The sequence below is a fragment of the Erpetoichthys calabaricus genome, chromosome 1 (genome assembly GCF_900747795.2).
Source record: "Erpetoichthys calabaricus chromosome 1, fErpCal1.3, whole genome shotgun sequence".
Lineage (NCBI taxonomy): Eukaryota > Metazoa > Chordata > Cladistia > Polypteriformes > Polypteridae > Erpetoichthys > Erpetoichthys calabaricus.
In genome coordinates, this window is record NC_041394.2 from 353,076,419 (window position 1) to 353,090,861 (window position 14,443).

The window sequence follows — 14,443 nt, forward strand, 5'->3', positions numbered from 1 at the left end:
TTTTTCTTCATTGGCCAACAGTAGCCCAATTTCCACCAGCACCCTGTCGGCTAACAGTACTGGTGGTGGTCGTTGTTAACCGGGGCTCGACCGATCCGGTATGGAAATTTGTATTGTTGTCCGCATATTGATTTGGCAAAATTTTACACCGGATGCCCTTCCTTACGTAACCCTCCCCATTTATCCGGGCTTGGGACTGGCACAAAGAAACACACTGGTTTGTGCATCCCCTGTGGCTGGGTAATGTATGGGTCAGACACTTTCAGATAAATTAATTGTACATTTACCTTTGTCTCTTTCCCATTTCTCCTCCTGTGCTTTTCTTCTTTTTCTTCCCTGTGCACCAGAGGGTTTGTGTCTTTTTGACATACTCTTATGGTATTTAAAGTTTATTTGTAAAATGATGCTAATCAGTCAGTCATTGTCCAACCCGCTATATCCTAACATAGGGTCACGGGGGTATGCTGGAGCCAATCCCAGCCAACACAGAGCACAAGGCAGGAACAAATCTCGGGCTGGTCACCAGCCCACCGCAGGGCACACAATCACACACCAAGCACACACACACACACACACACACACACACACACACCAGGGACAATTTAGATTTGCCAATGCACCTAACCTGCATGTCTTTGGACTGTGGGAGGAAACCCATGCAGACACGGGGAGAACATGCAGACTCCATGCAGGGAGGACCCGGGAAGCAAACCCAGGTCTCCTAACTGCGAGGCAGCGCTACCACCATGCTACCCGGATGTATTTGAAGTCTTGTGGGTTGAACATAATCGCCCACCCCTCATGAACAGGTAGCAACAGGCAAAGGAGAGGAGGGGCGGGGGTGTTGATTGTCGTGGAGCTGTTGAGGGCACATGTCTAAAATCCGTATTTATATCATATTTGAGTATATTCAATTAATTTACTTTCATTTAACATTATAATGTCTTAGAAAATAACATTGTTGCAATTCTATGCGTAAAAAATCTATTCGAAATAAATGATTCCCTCTTTTCCGTCGCCCCTTGTGCTAAACAGCACCCCTAGTGGTTACCTGTACGGCTCTGAACGGAAGAAGCTAACAATATGACAGGAGGACGCTTGGGAGATGGAGACTATTGCCACCTTTACGTCTGGTTTGACAGCCGGGTGATAAAGGCGCTGATTGACACAGGGGCTACCGCAATAATTATACGGCCGGATATTCTCCCTGCAGAGGTTCAGCTGACCTGCCACAAGGACACGGTAAATGGAAAAGCTGCTTGGTGAGCCTGTGGCCAGTCATCAAATAGGAAAGCAACGGCGGACTCAAAGAGTTTGGGTGGCAGACATCTGTGATCAGTTGGACTAATTAATCCGCCCCAAACAGGTCCCTTTTAAATGAATGAAAGAGAACACCAGAAAATAAAATACGATTGTTTAGTACAGCCGGTTATTACCATGATGACGATTGGCATGGGGAATCGTATAACAAACAAAAATTGAAGAAAAAAAAAAAAAGAACAAAGCAAACAAATCATATAGTGAGCTTACTATATACCAGTGACAAATAATCAAAAATACACGCATGTGAAAAATAAATTAAAGCAAACAACCGATTCCTTCTCCCAAGCACAATCGTACATTAGGTTCAAAGTTAACATACAAACATCACCGGCAGTCAAAAGTAATAAATAAATAAATAAAATAATTCTTTAACATAAAACAGTAAAATAGTAACAAAGCAGCATCAAAACAGCAGCTGGAAAGCTAAAAGAAAAAACAAATAGTAGGTCAGCTGCTTAGAAACTTAAAAGTTAAACCCCCTTTTAAAAACATCTTATCCAGTAACCAGGCAGCAAACTCTCTCTCCTTCTCCACGTGCTGGTCTTATACCAGTGCTTTAATTCAAATCAGGTGTGACCATTTAACAATTAGGTCCAATCTATTTAGGCTGGACGTTTTACAAAGGGAAAGCAAGCATACGGACCTTGGACAGGGAGCTACAATGGGTATAGAAAAGAATCCCCCCTTCGAAATATTCCAATTTTTTATTCCTTCACAGCCTTAAATGAAAACTCACACAAACCAATATTTCTTCCTAGTTTTACTTACTCAATACAACCTCTAACATCCAAGTGAAAGATATCACTGCTACAGTTCAGAAGAATTATAAAAAAATCAAAAACAAGACCTACTGAGATGAATAAAGGACCCCCCCAATGTTAATGTCATTTTGTTGAACCCCCTTTTGCTTTAATGACAGCCTTGAGTCTGTTGATTCTTCTCTATCAGCTTTGCACATCTAGATTGAGCCCACTCAATATCTGCACCCCACTCTTCTTTACAGTTTAAAACTGTTCAAGTTCGGTCACATTGGATGGTGAGCGCTGGTGGTCTGCTATCTTCAGATCTTTCCACAGATTTTCACTGTGATTTAGGTCTGGGCTCTGACTGGCCACACCAGGACATTCACTTTTTTCTCCTTCAGCCACTGTGTGATCAATTTTGCTTTGTGCTTCGGGTTGTTGTCATGTTGAAAGGTGAACATTCTGTCCATCTTCGACTTTTTGTCAGAGGGTAGCAGGTTTTCCTCAAGAATTTGATGGTATTTTGCCCCATCCATTTTTCCTTCTACCCTAACAAGATTCCCAGGCCCCCCAAAATAGGATACTGCCCCTCCATGCTCTACTGTAAGTATGGTGTGTTGTGGATGGTGAGCTGCCTTGGATGTCCCGTTTGCTTTTGAGGCCAAATAGTTTGATTTTGGTCTCAACTGACCAAAAGACCCTTTTCCACTTGGCATCAGAATCTTCAAGGTGCAGTCTGTAAAAGCTCAGACGAGCCTTCATGTTGCATTTCTTGAGAAGTGCGACCCCCCCAAACAAGCCACAATTGTGGAGCGCTTGTCAAATTGTTGTCACATGCACACAATGACCTCTCTTTGCCATCAAATCCTGAAAACTCCTTCAAAGTGGCCTTTGGCCTCTTGGTAGCCTCTCTTACCAGTTTCCTCCTTGCTCTTCCATCCATTTTGGAGGATCCAGGGAGGGTCCTAGTAGTACCAAACACTTCTTTATGATGGAATTTACTGGGCTCATTGGGATTGATGAAGCCTTTGAGATTGTTTTTGTCTCCATCTCCTGCCTTATGTGTGTCCACAAGTCTATTCTTGAGATCTTTTGAAAGTGGCCTGCCACCCACAATCAGTTGTTTGCTGTCAGTTGCACTACCAAGCAAGGGAATGAATGCTCCAGGAACAGCTTCACTAATCACACTCATTACAATTGATCACAGGTGGAAGGAAGCCAGTAATCACAATGGAAATGGTGGGCACTGACACCTGATTGAGTCTGGGGGGTGGGGGTATCCTTTATTCATCTCAGTAGGTCTTGTTTCTGATTTTTTTAAATTCTTCTGAACTGTAACTGTGATATCTTTCACTTGGATGTTACAGATTGCATTGTGTAAGTAAAGCTGGAAAAAATACCAGTTTGTGTGTTTTCATTTAAGGCTGTAAAGCATCGACAATTGGAATATTTCAAATGGGGGGATTCTTTTCGATACCCACTGTATAATTTTTCCAGATGGTACAACCCATAGACTTGCAGGGTGCAGGGGACATCTGGAGCCACCTTTTTCTCCACTGGCCTGCTGCTTCCACTGAGTGCTTCACCTGTTTCGAGTTACTGTAGGCATCCAGTGATGAAGGAATCACTTCATTTCAAAAGTTGCAACTAGGAGATCTTCTGCTGGAATACCACAATAGGTTTGCCATTTCTCCAGAGGACCGTAGATATATGCATTTGGTACAACACGAGACTGAGATGGGCAGTGCACCTCCTATCAAACAGCCCCATCACCACACTCTTAGGCAGCCACCAATAAGACGAATTATAAAGTCCTCAGAGTCGCCTTGGTGCTCGCCTATCATTCTAGTCCCAAAGAAGGATGGCAGCTTGTGATTTTGTGCAGACTATCGGCAATTAAATGCCATCATATGTAAGGATTCCTACCCACTGCCATGCATAGAACAGTCCTTAGACTTCGTTGCAAGGTCAAGTGATTTTCATCACTAGATCTTCAAAGTGGATACTGGCAAGTGCTGCCACGGCCCACCTGCCAAGTTGTTTTGCCTGCCTAAGGAAAAGTCATCCCAGATGGAGGATCGCAGGAATCGTGGGAGAGAGGGGTCCTTTCATCGGATTGGCTGGCCCAGCACTGTTTCAGCTGTGGAATGGCCAAATGGGGGAGGCAGCTTGAAGGATGAGGTCTCCAGGACTCTATACAAATACAAATCTTATTATGGGATATATCATCTACTGTTAAATTCTGCTCTGTACTTCTAAAATTTATATATATATATATTGTTTTATTTCTTACTATATTGAGAAATTGTTCTGTGTACTGTACTGTATTGTATTGACCCCCTTCTTTTGACACCCACTGCACGCCCAATCTACCTGGAAAGGGGTCTCTCTCTGAACTGCCTTTCCCAAGGTTTCTTCCATTTTTCCCTACTAGGTTTTTTGGGAGTTTTTTCCTTGTCTTCTTAGAGAGTCAAGGCTGGGGGGCTGTCAAGAGGCAGGGCCTGTTAAAGCCCATTGCGGCACTTCCTGTGTGATTTTGGGCTATACAAAAATAAACTGTATTGTATTGTATTGTAAGTGGGACTAGCCCCCAGCATGAAGGAAAAGACAGCATTCTCTTCATCAAGTGGGCTCTGGCCTTGCCGACTTGTGCCATTTGGTCTGTGTAATGCGCCAGCCACATTTGACCGGCTTATGGACAGAGTGTTGGCAGGTATTCCACGCCTGCAGTGTCGAGTGTACTTTGAGGATTGATTGGTGCATGGACAGACCTTTAATGACGTTTTAAGTTTATTGTGTGAGATTTTCCAAAGGGGAACCTGAAGCTACATACAGAAAAATGTTGCGTACTGCCCCAGGAGGTTTCATTCTCAGGGCATCCACACTGAGAAGCATAAAGTGGCAGCGGTTATAGATTGGCAGATTCCCTGGACACACAAGCATCTTCATGAGTTCTTGGGCCTGGCATTCTATTATTACAAGAAGTTTGTTCTATTTTGCCTGAATAGTGGCACCTCTTCAGCAGTTACTGAGCCAGGGCAAACCGTTTCAGTGGGGTGCAGAGGAACAGAAGGCATTTAATCACCTATCAATCTGGCCTGTGCCAGGCACCCATAATGGTGCTTCCCAGTTGCTTTACATCTCGGACACAGATACCAGTAGTGTGGGAATTGGAGCAGTGCTACCCCAGTGACACTCACAAGGAGAGCAAGTGGTGGCTTATTACAGCCATACTCGGAGCCAACTAGAGCGTAATTACTACATAATGTGCAGTGATTGGCAGTGTTGGAGGCTGTTTGTCATTTCTGATATTACCTCTGTGGGCTCCCCTTCATGATCTGTAAAGACTATGCTGCACTACAGTGGTGCTGGGGGCCAGAAGGACAGGTGGCTCATTGGCTCAAGCAGCTTCAGGTTTTCAGTTTTAAAGCTGAGCACCGAGAGGATGTAAGACATCACAACACAGATGACTTGTCTCGGAGGCCATGACAAGACCGCCAGTGCTGTGTGTGACTGGAACAACAAGTGCTAGAGAGAACTGACAAGGAGAAAATGCCGAGCTGTTGTTTGCAAAGTGTTCCTGAAAGTGAGATAAGTTGGCGTGAACAGTAAGAAAAAAAATCTGGACTTGTGCAAAATAAGAGGCTTTCCCAACATGGAAAGAGGTGGCAACAGACAATCAGGCGGTAAAGAGACTTTGGTCCCAGTTTGGCTCTCACACTGGCATATGAAAGAGACAGTGGCATAATCCGGCAATGGGAGAAGGGCGTTGCAAATTGTGGTACCAAGGGGGCTGCAGGAAGTATGCAGGTAATTTTGGTGCCACAAAGACTTTAAAACACCTCCATCAGAGTTTTCATTGGGGTGGTATTGACGAGATGTGGAGGTCTTTTGTCGGCACTGAGACATCTGCACTGCCAAGAAGGGTCCTGCAGGTCATTCCGGAGTCTTAGATAAAATGGGAAAAAGGACAGCGGAAGTGTGAATATCTAAACTGGCGAAGAGGAAGGCCAATGCTCAGTTATTTTACCATTTTAATAAATAGAGGAAAAACTTATCAAAATTGGAAAATCTTAATCATGCTAAGCAAAGTTAAAAATTAAAATTAAATGTCATTTCAATTGATGTGTTTTTAATATACAAAGAATTGCTATTTTTTTGGACATAACACTTGCTGATAATTTTTTTTTTTTTAATGCGTATTTTCCACTCACAAGTAATGACACCACAAGTCATGCTTTAAAATGGATGCATTCTTTATTTTTATTTATTTACTTCAACAAAGGCCGAAATTTCACACTTCGGTTTATTTCTATTCCTACCCAAATCATTTAAATATATTAAAAATAACACTGCCCCCTGCTGGTCACCACTCTTAACATTGGCCAATTCTGATGAGGTTCCTGTCACCATCACCTTCTGCTTCCTGTGACTGAGCCAATTCTGCACCCATCTACAAACATCACCCTGAACTCCCACTTCTTTTAGTTGGTTGCCCACCCTCTCCAGTGGCACCTTATGAAAGGCTTTCTGAATGCTTTCACAGGATGGAGCTGACAAAAGTAGACAATGTCTCATAAATCTCAAACTCTGGAGTAACATAGTGGACAGTTTGTTAATAATTATTAAACTCATTGTGGTGGCTAATGGAGAAGAGCTGTTTTGCCTTAAATCAAAGCTAGCAGTCCTACAATAATAAGATGTGCAGTGAGCCCACCTATGAGCAGTCAGCCGACTTGATCCCAGTTGCACCTACAGTCATATGAAAAAAGTTTGGGAGCCCCTCTTAATTCTTTGGATTTTTGTTTCTCATTGGCTGAACTTCCTTTTAATATATGACCTGCCTTATGGAAACAGTAGGATTTCAGCAGTGACATTAAGTTTATTGGATTAACAGAAAATATGCAATATGCATCATAACAAAATTAGACAGGTGCATAAATGTGGGCACCTCAACAGAGATATGACATCAATACTTAGTTGATCCTCCTTTTGCAAATATAACAGCCTCTAGACGCTGTCCTCCTATAGCCTTTGAGTGTCTGGATTCTGGATGGAGGTCTTGTTGACCATTCTTCATACAAAATCTCTGCAGTTCAGTTCAATTTGATGGCTGCCAATCATGGACAGCCTGCTTCAAATCATCCCATAGATTTTCAATGATATTCAAGTCAGGGGACTGTGACGGCCATTCCAGAACATTGTACTTCTCCCTCTGCATGAATGCCTTTGTAGATTTCCAACTGTGTTTTGGGTCATTGTCTTGTTGGAATATCCAACCCCTGCGTAACTTCAACTTTGTGACTGATGCTTGCACATTATCCTGAAGAATTTGTTGATATTGAGTTGAATTCATCCGACCCTCGACTTTAACAAGGGCCCCAGTCCCTGAAATAGCCACACAACCCCACAGCATGATGGAACCTCCACCAAATTTGACAGTAGGTAGAAGGTGTTTTTCTTAGAAAGGTGTTCTTAGGTGTTCTTCTTCCACCATGCAAAGCGCTTTTTGTTATGACCAAATAACTCAATTTTTGTCTCATCAGTCCAAAGCACTTTGTTCCAAAAGGAATCTGGCTTGTCTAAATGAGCATTGGCATACAACAAGCGACTCTGTTTGTGGCCATATAGATGTTCTTTGTGCAAATTGCGCTGAATTGTAGAACGATGTACAGATACACCATCTGCAGCAAGATGTTCTTGCAGGTCTTTGGAGGTGATCTGTGGGTTGTCTGTAACCATTCTCACAATCCTGCTCATATGGCGCTCCTGTATTTTTCTTGGCCTGCCAGACCTATTGGTTTAACAGCAACTGTGCCTGTGGCCTTCCATTTCCTGATTCCATTCCTTACAGTTGAAACTGACAGTTCAAACCTCTGAGATGGCTTTTTGTAGCCTTCCCCTAAACCAGGAGACTCAACAATCTTTGCTTTCAGATCTTTTGAGAGTTGCTTTGAGGATCCCATGCTGTCACTCTTCAGAGGAGAGTCAAAGGGAAGCACAACTTGCTTATATCTCATGATTAGACCCACCTGTCTATGAAGTTCAAGGCTTACCAAGCTCATCCAACCAATTTGGTGTTACAGGTAATCAGCATTGAGCAGTGACAGGCATTCAAATCAGCAAAATTACAAGGGGACCCACATTTGTGCACAGCCAGTGTTTCACGTTTGATTTAATTTCATACAACTAAATACTGCGTCACGAAATATCTTTGTTCGGAAAACACCCCAGTGTTCCTTGGAAATGAAAGACATTCTGTACTACTGTTATCTTTATGTTGAAAGGAGAGTCAATTATTATGCAGGCTGAGAGGGGTTCCCAAACATTTTCATATGACTGTATGTTTCCATCATATGACACGTTTCAGTAAAATATGTAAAAATAAAAATAAAATTATTAGAAATATTTACTTGGTTCACAAAACTTTTGAATAGTGCTCACAAAAAAAGATAAGAGTTTTGGATAAGACTGGTGCGGCAGAACGAGAGCACTAACAAGTTACAAACATAAACAACGGACTTTAATAAACAGCTGCAATTAAAGTTGTTGATGTGAAAATTTAACCGCCACCTTATCGTGGTGGAGGGGTTTGCGTGTCCCAATGATCCTAGGAGCTCTGTTGTCCGGGGCTTTATGCCCCTGGTAGGGCCACCCAAGGCAAACTGGTCCTAGGTGAGGGATGAGACAAAGAGCGGTTCAATCCTTCTATGATGAAAGAAAACTTTGGACAGCGTTTTCCCTTGCCCGGACGCGGGTCACCGGGGCCCCCTTCTGGAGCTAGGCCTGGAGGTGGGGCTCGATGGCGAGCGCCTGGTGGCCGGGCCTGCACCTATGCGGCTCGGCCGGGCACAGCCCGAAGAGGCAACGTGGGTCCCCCTTCCCATGGGCTCACCACCTATAAGAGGGGCCAAGGAGGTCGAGTGCAGTGTGAGTTGGGTGGTGGCCGAAGGCGGGGACCTTGGCGGTCCGATCCTCGGCTACAGAAGCTGGCTCTTGGGACGTGGAATGTAACCTCTCTGAAGGGGAAGGAGCCTGAGCTTGTGCGCGAGGTTGAGAGGTTCCAGCTAGATATAGTCGGACTCACCTCGACGCACAGCTTGGACTCTGGAACCAATCTCTTTGAGAGGGGCTGGACTCTCTACCACTCTGGAGTTGCCCCTGCTGAGAGGCGCCAAGCGGGTGTGGGTATACTTATTGCCCCCCGACTTGCAGCCTGTTCATTGGGGTTTACCCCGGTAGATGAGAGGGTAGCCTCCCTCCGCCTTCGGGTGGGGGGACGGGTCCTAACTGTTGTTTGTGCGTATGCACCGGACAGCAGTTCGGAGTATCCACCCTTTTTGGAGTCGCTGGATCGGGTGCTAGAGGGCATACCTTCTGGGGACTCCCGCGTACTGCTGGGAGACTTCAATGCTCACGTGGGCAATGACAGTGAGACCTGGAAGGGCGTGATTGGGAGGAATGGCCCCCCCGATCTAAACGGTGTTTTGTTATTGGACTTCTGTGCTCGTCACGGATTGTCCATAACGAACACCATGTTCAAGCATAGGGGTGTTCATATGTGCACTTGGCACCAGGACATCCTAGGCCTCAGTTCGATGATCGACTTTGTGGTCGTGTCGTCGGACTTGCGGCCACGTGTCTTGGGACACTCGGGTGAAGAGAGGGGCGGAGCTGTCAACTGATCACCACCTGGTGGTGAGTTGGCTTCGATGGTGGGGGAGGATGCCGGTCAGGCCTGGTAGGCCCCAAACGTGTTGTGAGGGTCTGCTGGGAATGTCTGGCAGAGCCCCCTGTCAGAAGTAGCTTCAACTCCCACCTCCGGCAGAACTTTGACCCACATCCTGAGGGAGGTGGGGGACATTGAGTCCGAATGGGCCCATGTTCCGTGCCTCTATTGTTGAGGCGGCTGACCGGAGCTGTGGCCGTAAGGTGGTCGGTGCCTGTCGTGCGGCAATCCCCGAACCCGTTGGTGGACACCGACGGTGAGGGATGCCATCAAGCTGAAGAAGGAGTCCTACAGGACCCTTTTGTCCTGTGGGACCCTGGAGGCAGCTGATAGGTACCGGCAGGCCAAGCGGAATGCAGCGTCGGTGGTTGCTGAGGCAAAAACTCGGGCGTGGGAGGAGTTTGGGGAGGCCATGGAGAAAGACTTTCGGACGGCTTCGAGGAGATTCTGGTCCACCATCCGGCGTCTCAGAAGGGGGAAGCAGTGCAGTGTCAAACACTGTATATGGTGGGATGGTGCGCTGCTGACCTCGACTCGGGATGTTGTGGGTCGGTGGGGGGAGTACTTCGAAGACCTCCTCAATCCCACTAACATGCCTTCCAATGAGGAAGCAGAGCCTGGGGACTCGGAGGTGGGTTCCCCCATTTCTGGGACTGAGGTCACCGAGGTGGTCAAAAAACTCCTTGGTGGCAGGGCCCCGGGGTGTGGATGAGATACGCCCGGAGTTCCTCAAGGCTCTGGATGTTGTAGGACTGTCTTGGTTGACACGCCTCTGCAACATTGCATGGACATCAGGGACAGTGCCTCTGGATTGGCAGACCGGGGGTGGTGGTCCCCCTCTTTAAGAAAGGGAACCCGAGGGTGTGTTCCAACTACAGAGGGATCACACTCCTCAGCCTCCCTGGAAAAGTCTATTCAGGGGTCCTGGAGAGGAGGGTCCGTCGGATAGTCGAACCTCGGATTCAGGAGGAACAGTGTGGTTTTCGTCCTGGTCGCGGAAGAGTGGACCAGCTCTACACCCTTAGCAGGGTCCTGGAGGGTGCATGGGAGTTTGCCCAACCAGTCTACATGTGTTTTGTGGACTTGGAAAAGGCATTCGACTGTGTCCCTCGGGGAATCCTTTGGGGGGTACTCCGAGAGTATGGGGTACCGGACCCCCTGATAAGGGCTGTTTTGTCCCTGTACAATCGGTGCCAGAGCTTGGTCCGCATTGCCGGCAGTAAGTCGAACCCGTTTCCAGTGAGAGTTGGACTCCGCCAGGGCTGCCCTTTGTCACCGATTCTGTTCATAACTTTTATGGACAGAATTTCTAGGCGCAGCCAAGGCATTGAGGGTGTCCGGTTTGGTGGACTCAGGATTGGGTCTCTGCTTTTTGTAAATGATGTTGTCCTGTTTGCTTCATCAGGCCGTGATCTTCAGCTCTCTCTGGATCGGTTCGCAGCCGAGTGTGAAGTGGCTGGGATGGGAATCAGCACCTCCAAATCCGAGACCATGGTCCTCAGCCGGAAAAGGGTGGAGTGCCCTCTCAGGGTTGGGAGCGAGATCCTGCCCAAGTGGAGGAGTTCAAGTATCTCGGGGTCTTGTTCACGAGTGAGGGAAGAATGGAACGTGAGATCGACAGGCGGATCAGTGTGGCATCCACAGTAATGAGGGCTCTGCATCGGTCTGTCGTGGTGAAAAAGGAGCTGAGCCGTAAGGCAAAGCTCTCAATTTACCAGTCGATCTATGTTCCTACCCTCACCTATGGTCATGAGCTATGCGTAGTGACTGAAAGAACGAGATCGCGAATACAAGCGGCTGAAATGAGTTTCCTCCGCAGGGTGTCTGGGCTTTCCCTTAAAGATAAGGTGAGAAGCTCAGTCATCCGGGAGGGGCTCAGAGTAAAGCCGCTGCTCCTCCGCATCGAGAGGAGTCAGATGAGGTGGCTCGGGCATCTGATCAGGATGCCTCCTGGACACCTCCCTGGTGAGGTGTTCTGGGTATGTCTAACTGGGAGGAGGCCCCGGGGAAGACCCAGGACACGATGGAGGGACTATGTCTCTCGGCTGGCCTGGGAACGCCTTGGGATTCTCCCGGAAGAGCTAGAAGAAGTGGCCGGGGAGAGGGAAGTCTGGGCATCTCTGCTCAATCTGCTGCCCCCGCGACCTGACCCCGGATAAGCGGAAGAGGATGGATGGATGGATGGATGGATGGATGGATGGATGGATGGATGGATGGATGGATGGATGGATGGATGGATGGATGGATGGATGTGAAAATGGTATTCCTCCAAGAACTGAGTTTGATGTATTTCAGACTTAGCTGGTCATCCACTGGCTCATTCTGCATCTCAATTGCTTGGCTGCTGTGAAGAAACTGTGAAGGGTTCTGCATTTTATAGACAACGATAATGTTTCAAAGTATGTGGTTATTAAAAAGAAAATGGCCTTCATGATAACCTGCAACTCTCTGGGATTGGACTTTGATAGTCTGTTGCAGAATAACATGATGATCAGGTGCAGAGTCTGTCACTGCTTGAAGATTAAAGGTTTCTAGTCTCACTTACATTTCATTATGTATCTCGGACTGCCTATTTAGTCCAAGTATCACAGGTAAAATAAGTAGAAAATGATGAGAGGAAAGGTTAGCAATGGCAAAAAAAAGAAGAGGAGTAGGTTACTAATCTAATTAACAAAACCAATAAAACATTTCCAAAACATACCCTGTTTTCTTAGACTGAAAGAAGAGCACATAAGTTGCCAAGGGCTAGTTATTCACCTGCAATAACCAAAGAGCAGAGGCGAGTAAGTGTAAATAATGATGAGGTTCAGACTGAGACCAATGGGACATCCCATGCATCCCTCACATTACTAGGCAGAGGGCCCTGAAGCTAAAGCTTTAATCTCCTACAGTTGTTTCAATTTTCTTCGGAACTTTTTCAAGGCCAGAATCTTGAGATGGTGTTCTGTTAGGTAAAACTGTTAACTGTTGTATTCATTACACGGTATACTGTATTTTCAAGTCAGCCAAAACGTTTTAAAATAAGCAAAAAAAGCAAATCTGAATGGCCATAAGGATTTCCAAAATCATTTAATAAATGCTTTGCCTTTTTTTAAGACTGAACTTTAAAAGTAATCCAATGTCCTCACCAGAGGGATTTTTGCCTGCAATTCTGATGCCTGGTGTTCTGCTTCTTGATCATTTCCAGCTCCCTGATAGAAGAGAGACAATGCTGTTGCTTGTCCTAATGATCCTTAGGTTTTTAACCACTCAGGGAAACTTTGAGGTCATAAGCAGTCAAACATTTATATGCAGCAATTTTTTCCACAAAGCAACGGAACCTATGGGCTTCGTTCCGCCTAAAGCTGCTTGGATTTGCCAGACCAACAACAACAGAATTCATTTTGCCACCATATATGACCGGGAACACCGCATTCCAATTTCATCTGCCTACTTATATAATAAGGGAGGCAAAAATTGTCGAAGTGACAGCTGGTTCCTTGAACCTCAGGAAAGTCTGAGCAATAAACCTGAAAGTGACTGCAATGAAAGGAATTGTTTAAGCCTTGTCTAATGGACTGCTTGTGATTAACATGGAAAATAGATTTGTTTTCTTCGTTTAAAACATTTCCCAATTTCATGTTGTGTCTGTGTGTCTTATCCTCGTCTGTTCTACACTTCCACGCCTGACACCCCTTTCTCTCTTCACCCAGTCCTTCCACTTTCTCTTGGGTCGTCCTCTTCTCTTCCGTCCCAACACCTACATATCTATAACTCTTCTCCCCACATTGTTCACCTCTCTTTTCATGACATGCCTACAGTTCCACTTTAACCTTCTTTCCTGTAATTCAAGTGTGATTTCCCCAAATTTAACTACTAAGATTCCTGATCTTATCAAGCTTTGTTCTTCCACACCTTCATTTCAACATCCTCATTTCTGTAGTATCCCATTTCCTTTCATGCCCCTTGTTAACTGCTCAGGTTTCTGATCCATACAGAAATTTTGGACTGATTACTGTTTTGTACACTTTACTCTTCACTCTTGCACCAATTCTTCAGTCACGTAACACTCCAGACACCTTTTTTCCTATTTTTTTTTCAACCTGATTGCTTTCTATGGCTTATTTCTAGAGCTAGCTCTCCATACCCTATATTAGTTGATCCAAAATATCTGAACTTTTCCACCCTTTAAGCCTTTCTTAAGACATTAACTTCTCCATCTTGTTCTTGTCCATGAAATCTTAGATATTCTGTCTTTCCCCTACTAGTAGGGTGTTGTACCATGTTAGCCATTATGGACACAATGAGAAATCAAGCAAAATGACACCTTTTATTGGCTAGCTGAACAGATTGCAGTATGCGAGTGTTTGAGGCAGCTCAGATCCCTTCTTCAAGGAAGATGTAATTTTACAAATTGCCTGAAGAAGATGTTTGAGTTGCTTCAAAAGCTTGAATATTATAATCTGTTCAGTTAGCCAATAAAAGGCGTTGTTTTGTTTGACTTGTCATTCTTTCCATACTAATCTTAAGACCTCTATCCTCCATTTATCTTAGCCAATGCTTCAGCTTCCTTGCCACAATATTTTTAGTAGTGCCACGTTGCACAATGTCAATAGCAAGCACCATGGGTCTTGACCTAAAGCAATAACATCTATAGCCAGAGTAAAAA

The 14,443-nt window shown here is 45.4% G+C and overlaps 1 protein-coding gene across 1 annotated transcript in view; it reads left to right on the forward strand.

Moving 5' to 3' along the window:
* The first annotated feature begins 12,983 nt into the window (after positions 1–12,983).
* LOC114642750 (endonuclease domain-containing 1 protein-like) overlaps positions 12,984–14,443 on the forward strand; it is a 240,259-nt gene continuing 238,799 nt past the window's right edge. The window contains exon 1 of the mRNA XM_051927364.1: positions 12,984–13,060. Coding sequence (XP_051783324.1) covers positions 13,004–13,060 — 57 coding nt within the window. The 5' untranslated portion in view covers positions 12,984–13,003. The remainder of the gene's footprint in view (positions 13,061–14,443) is intronic.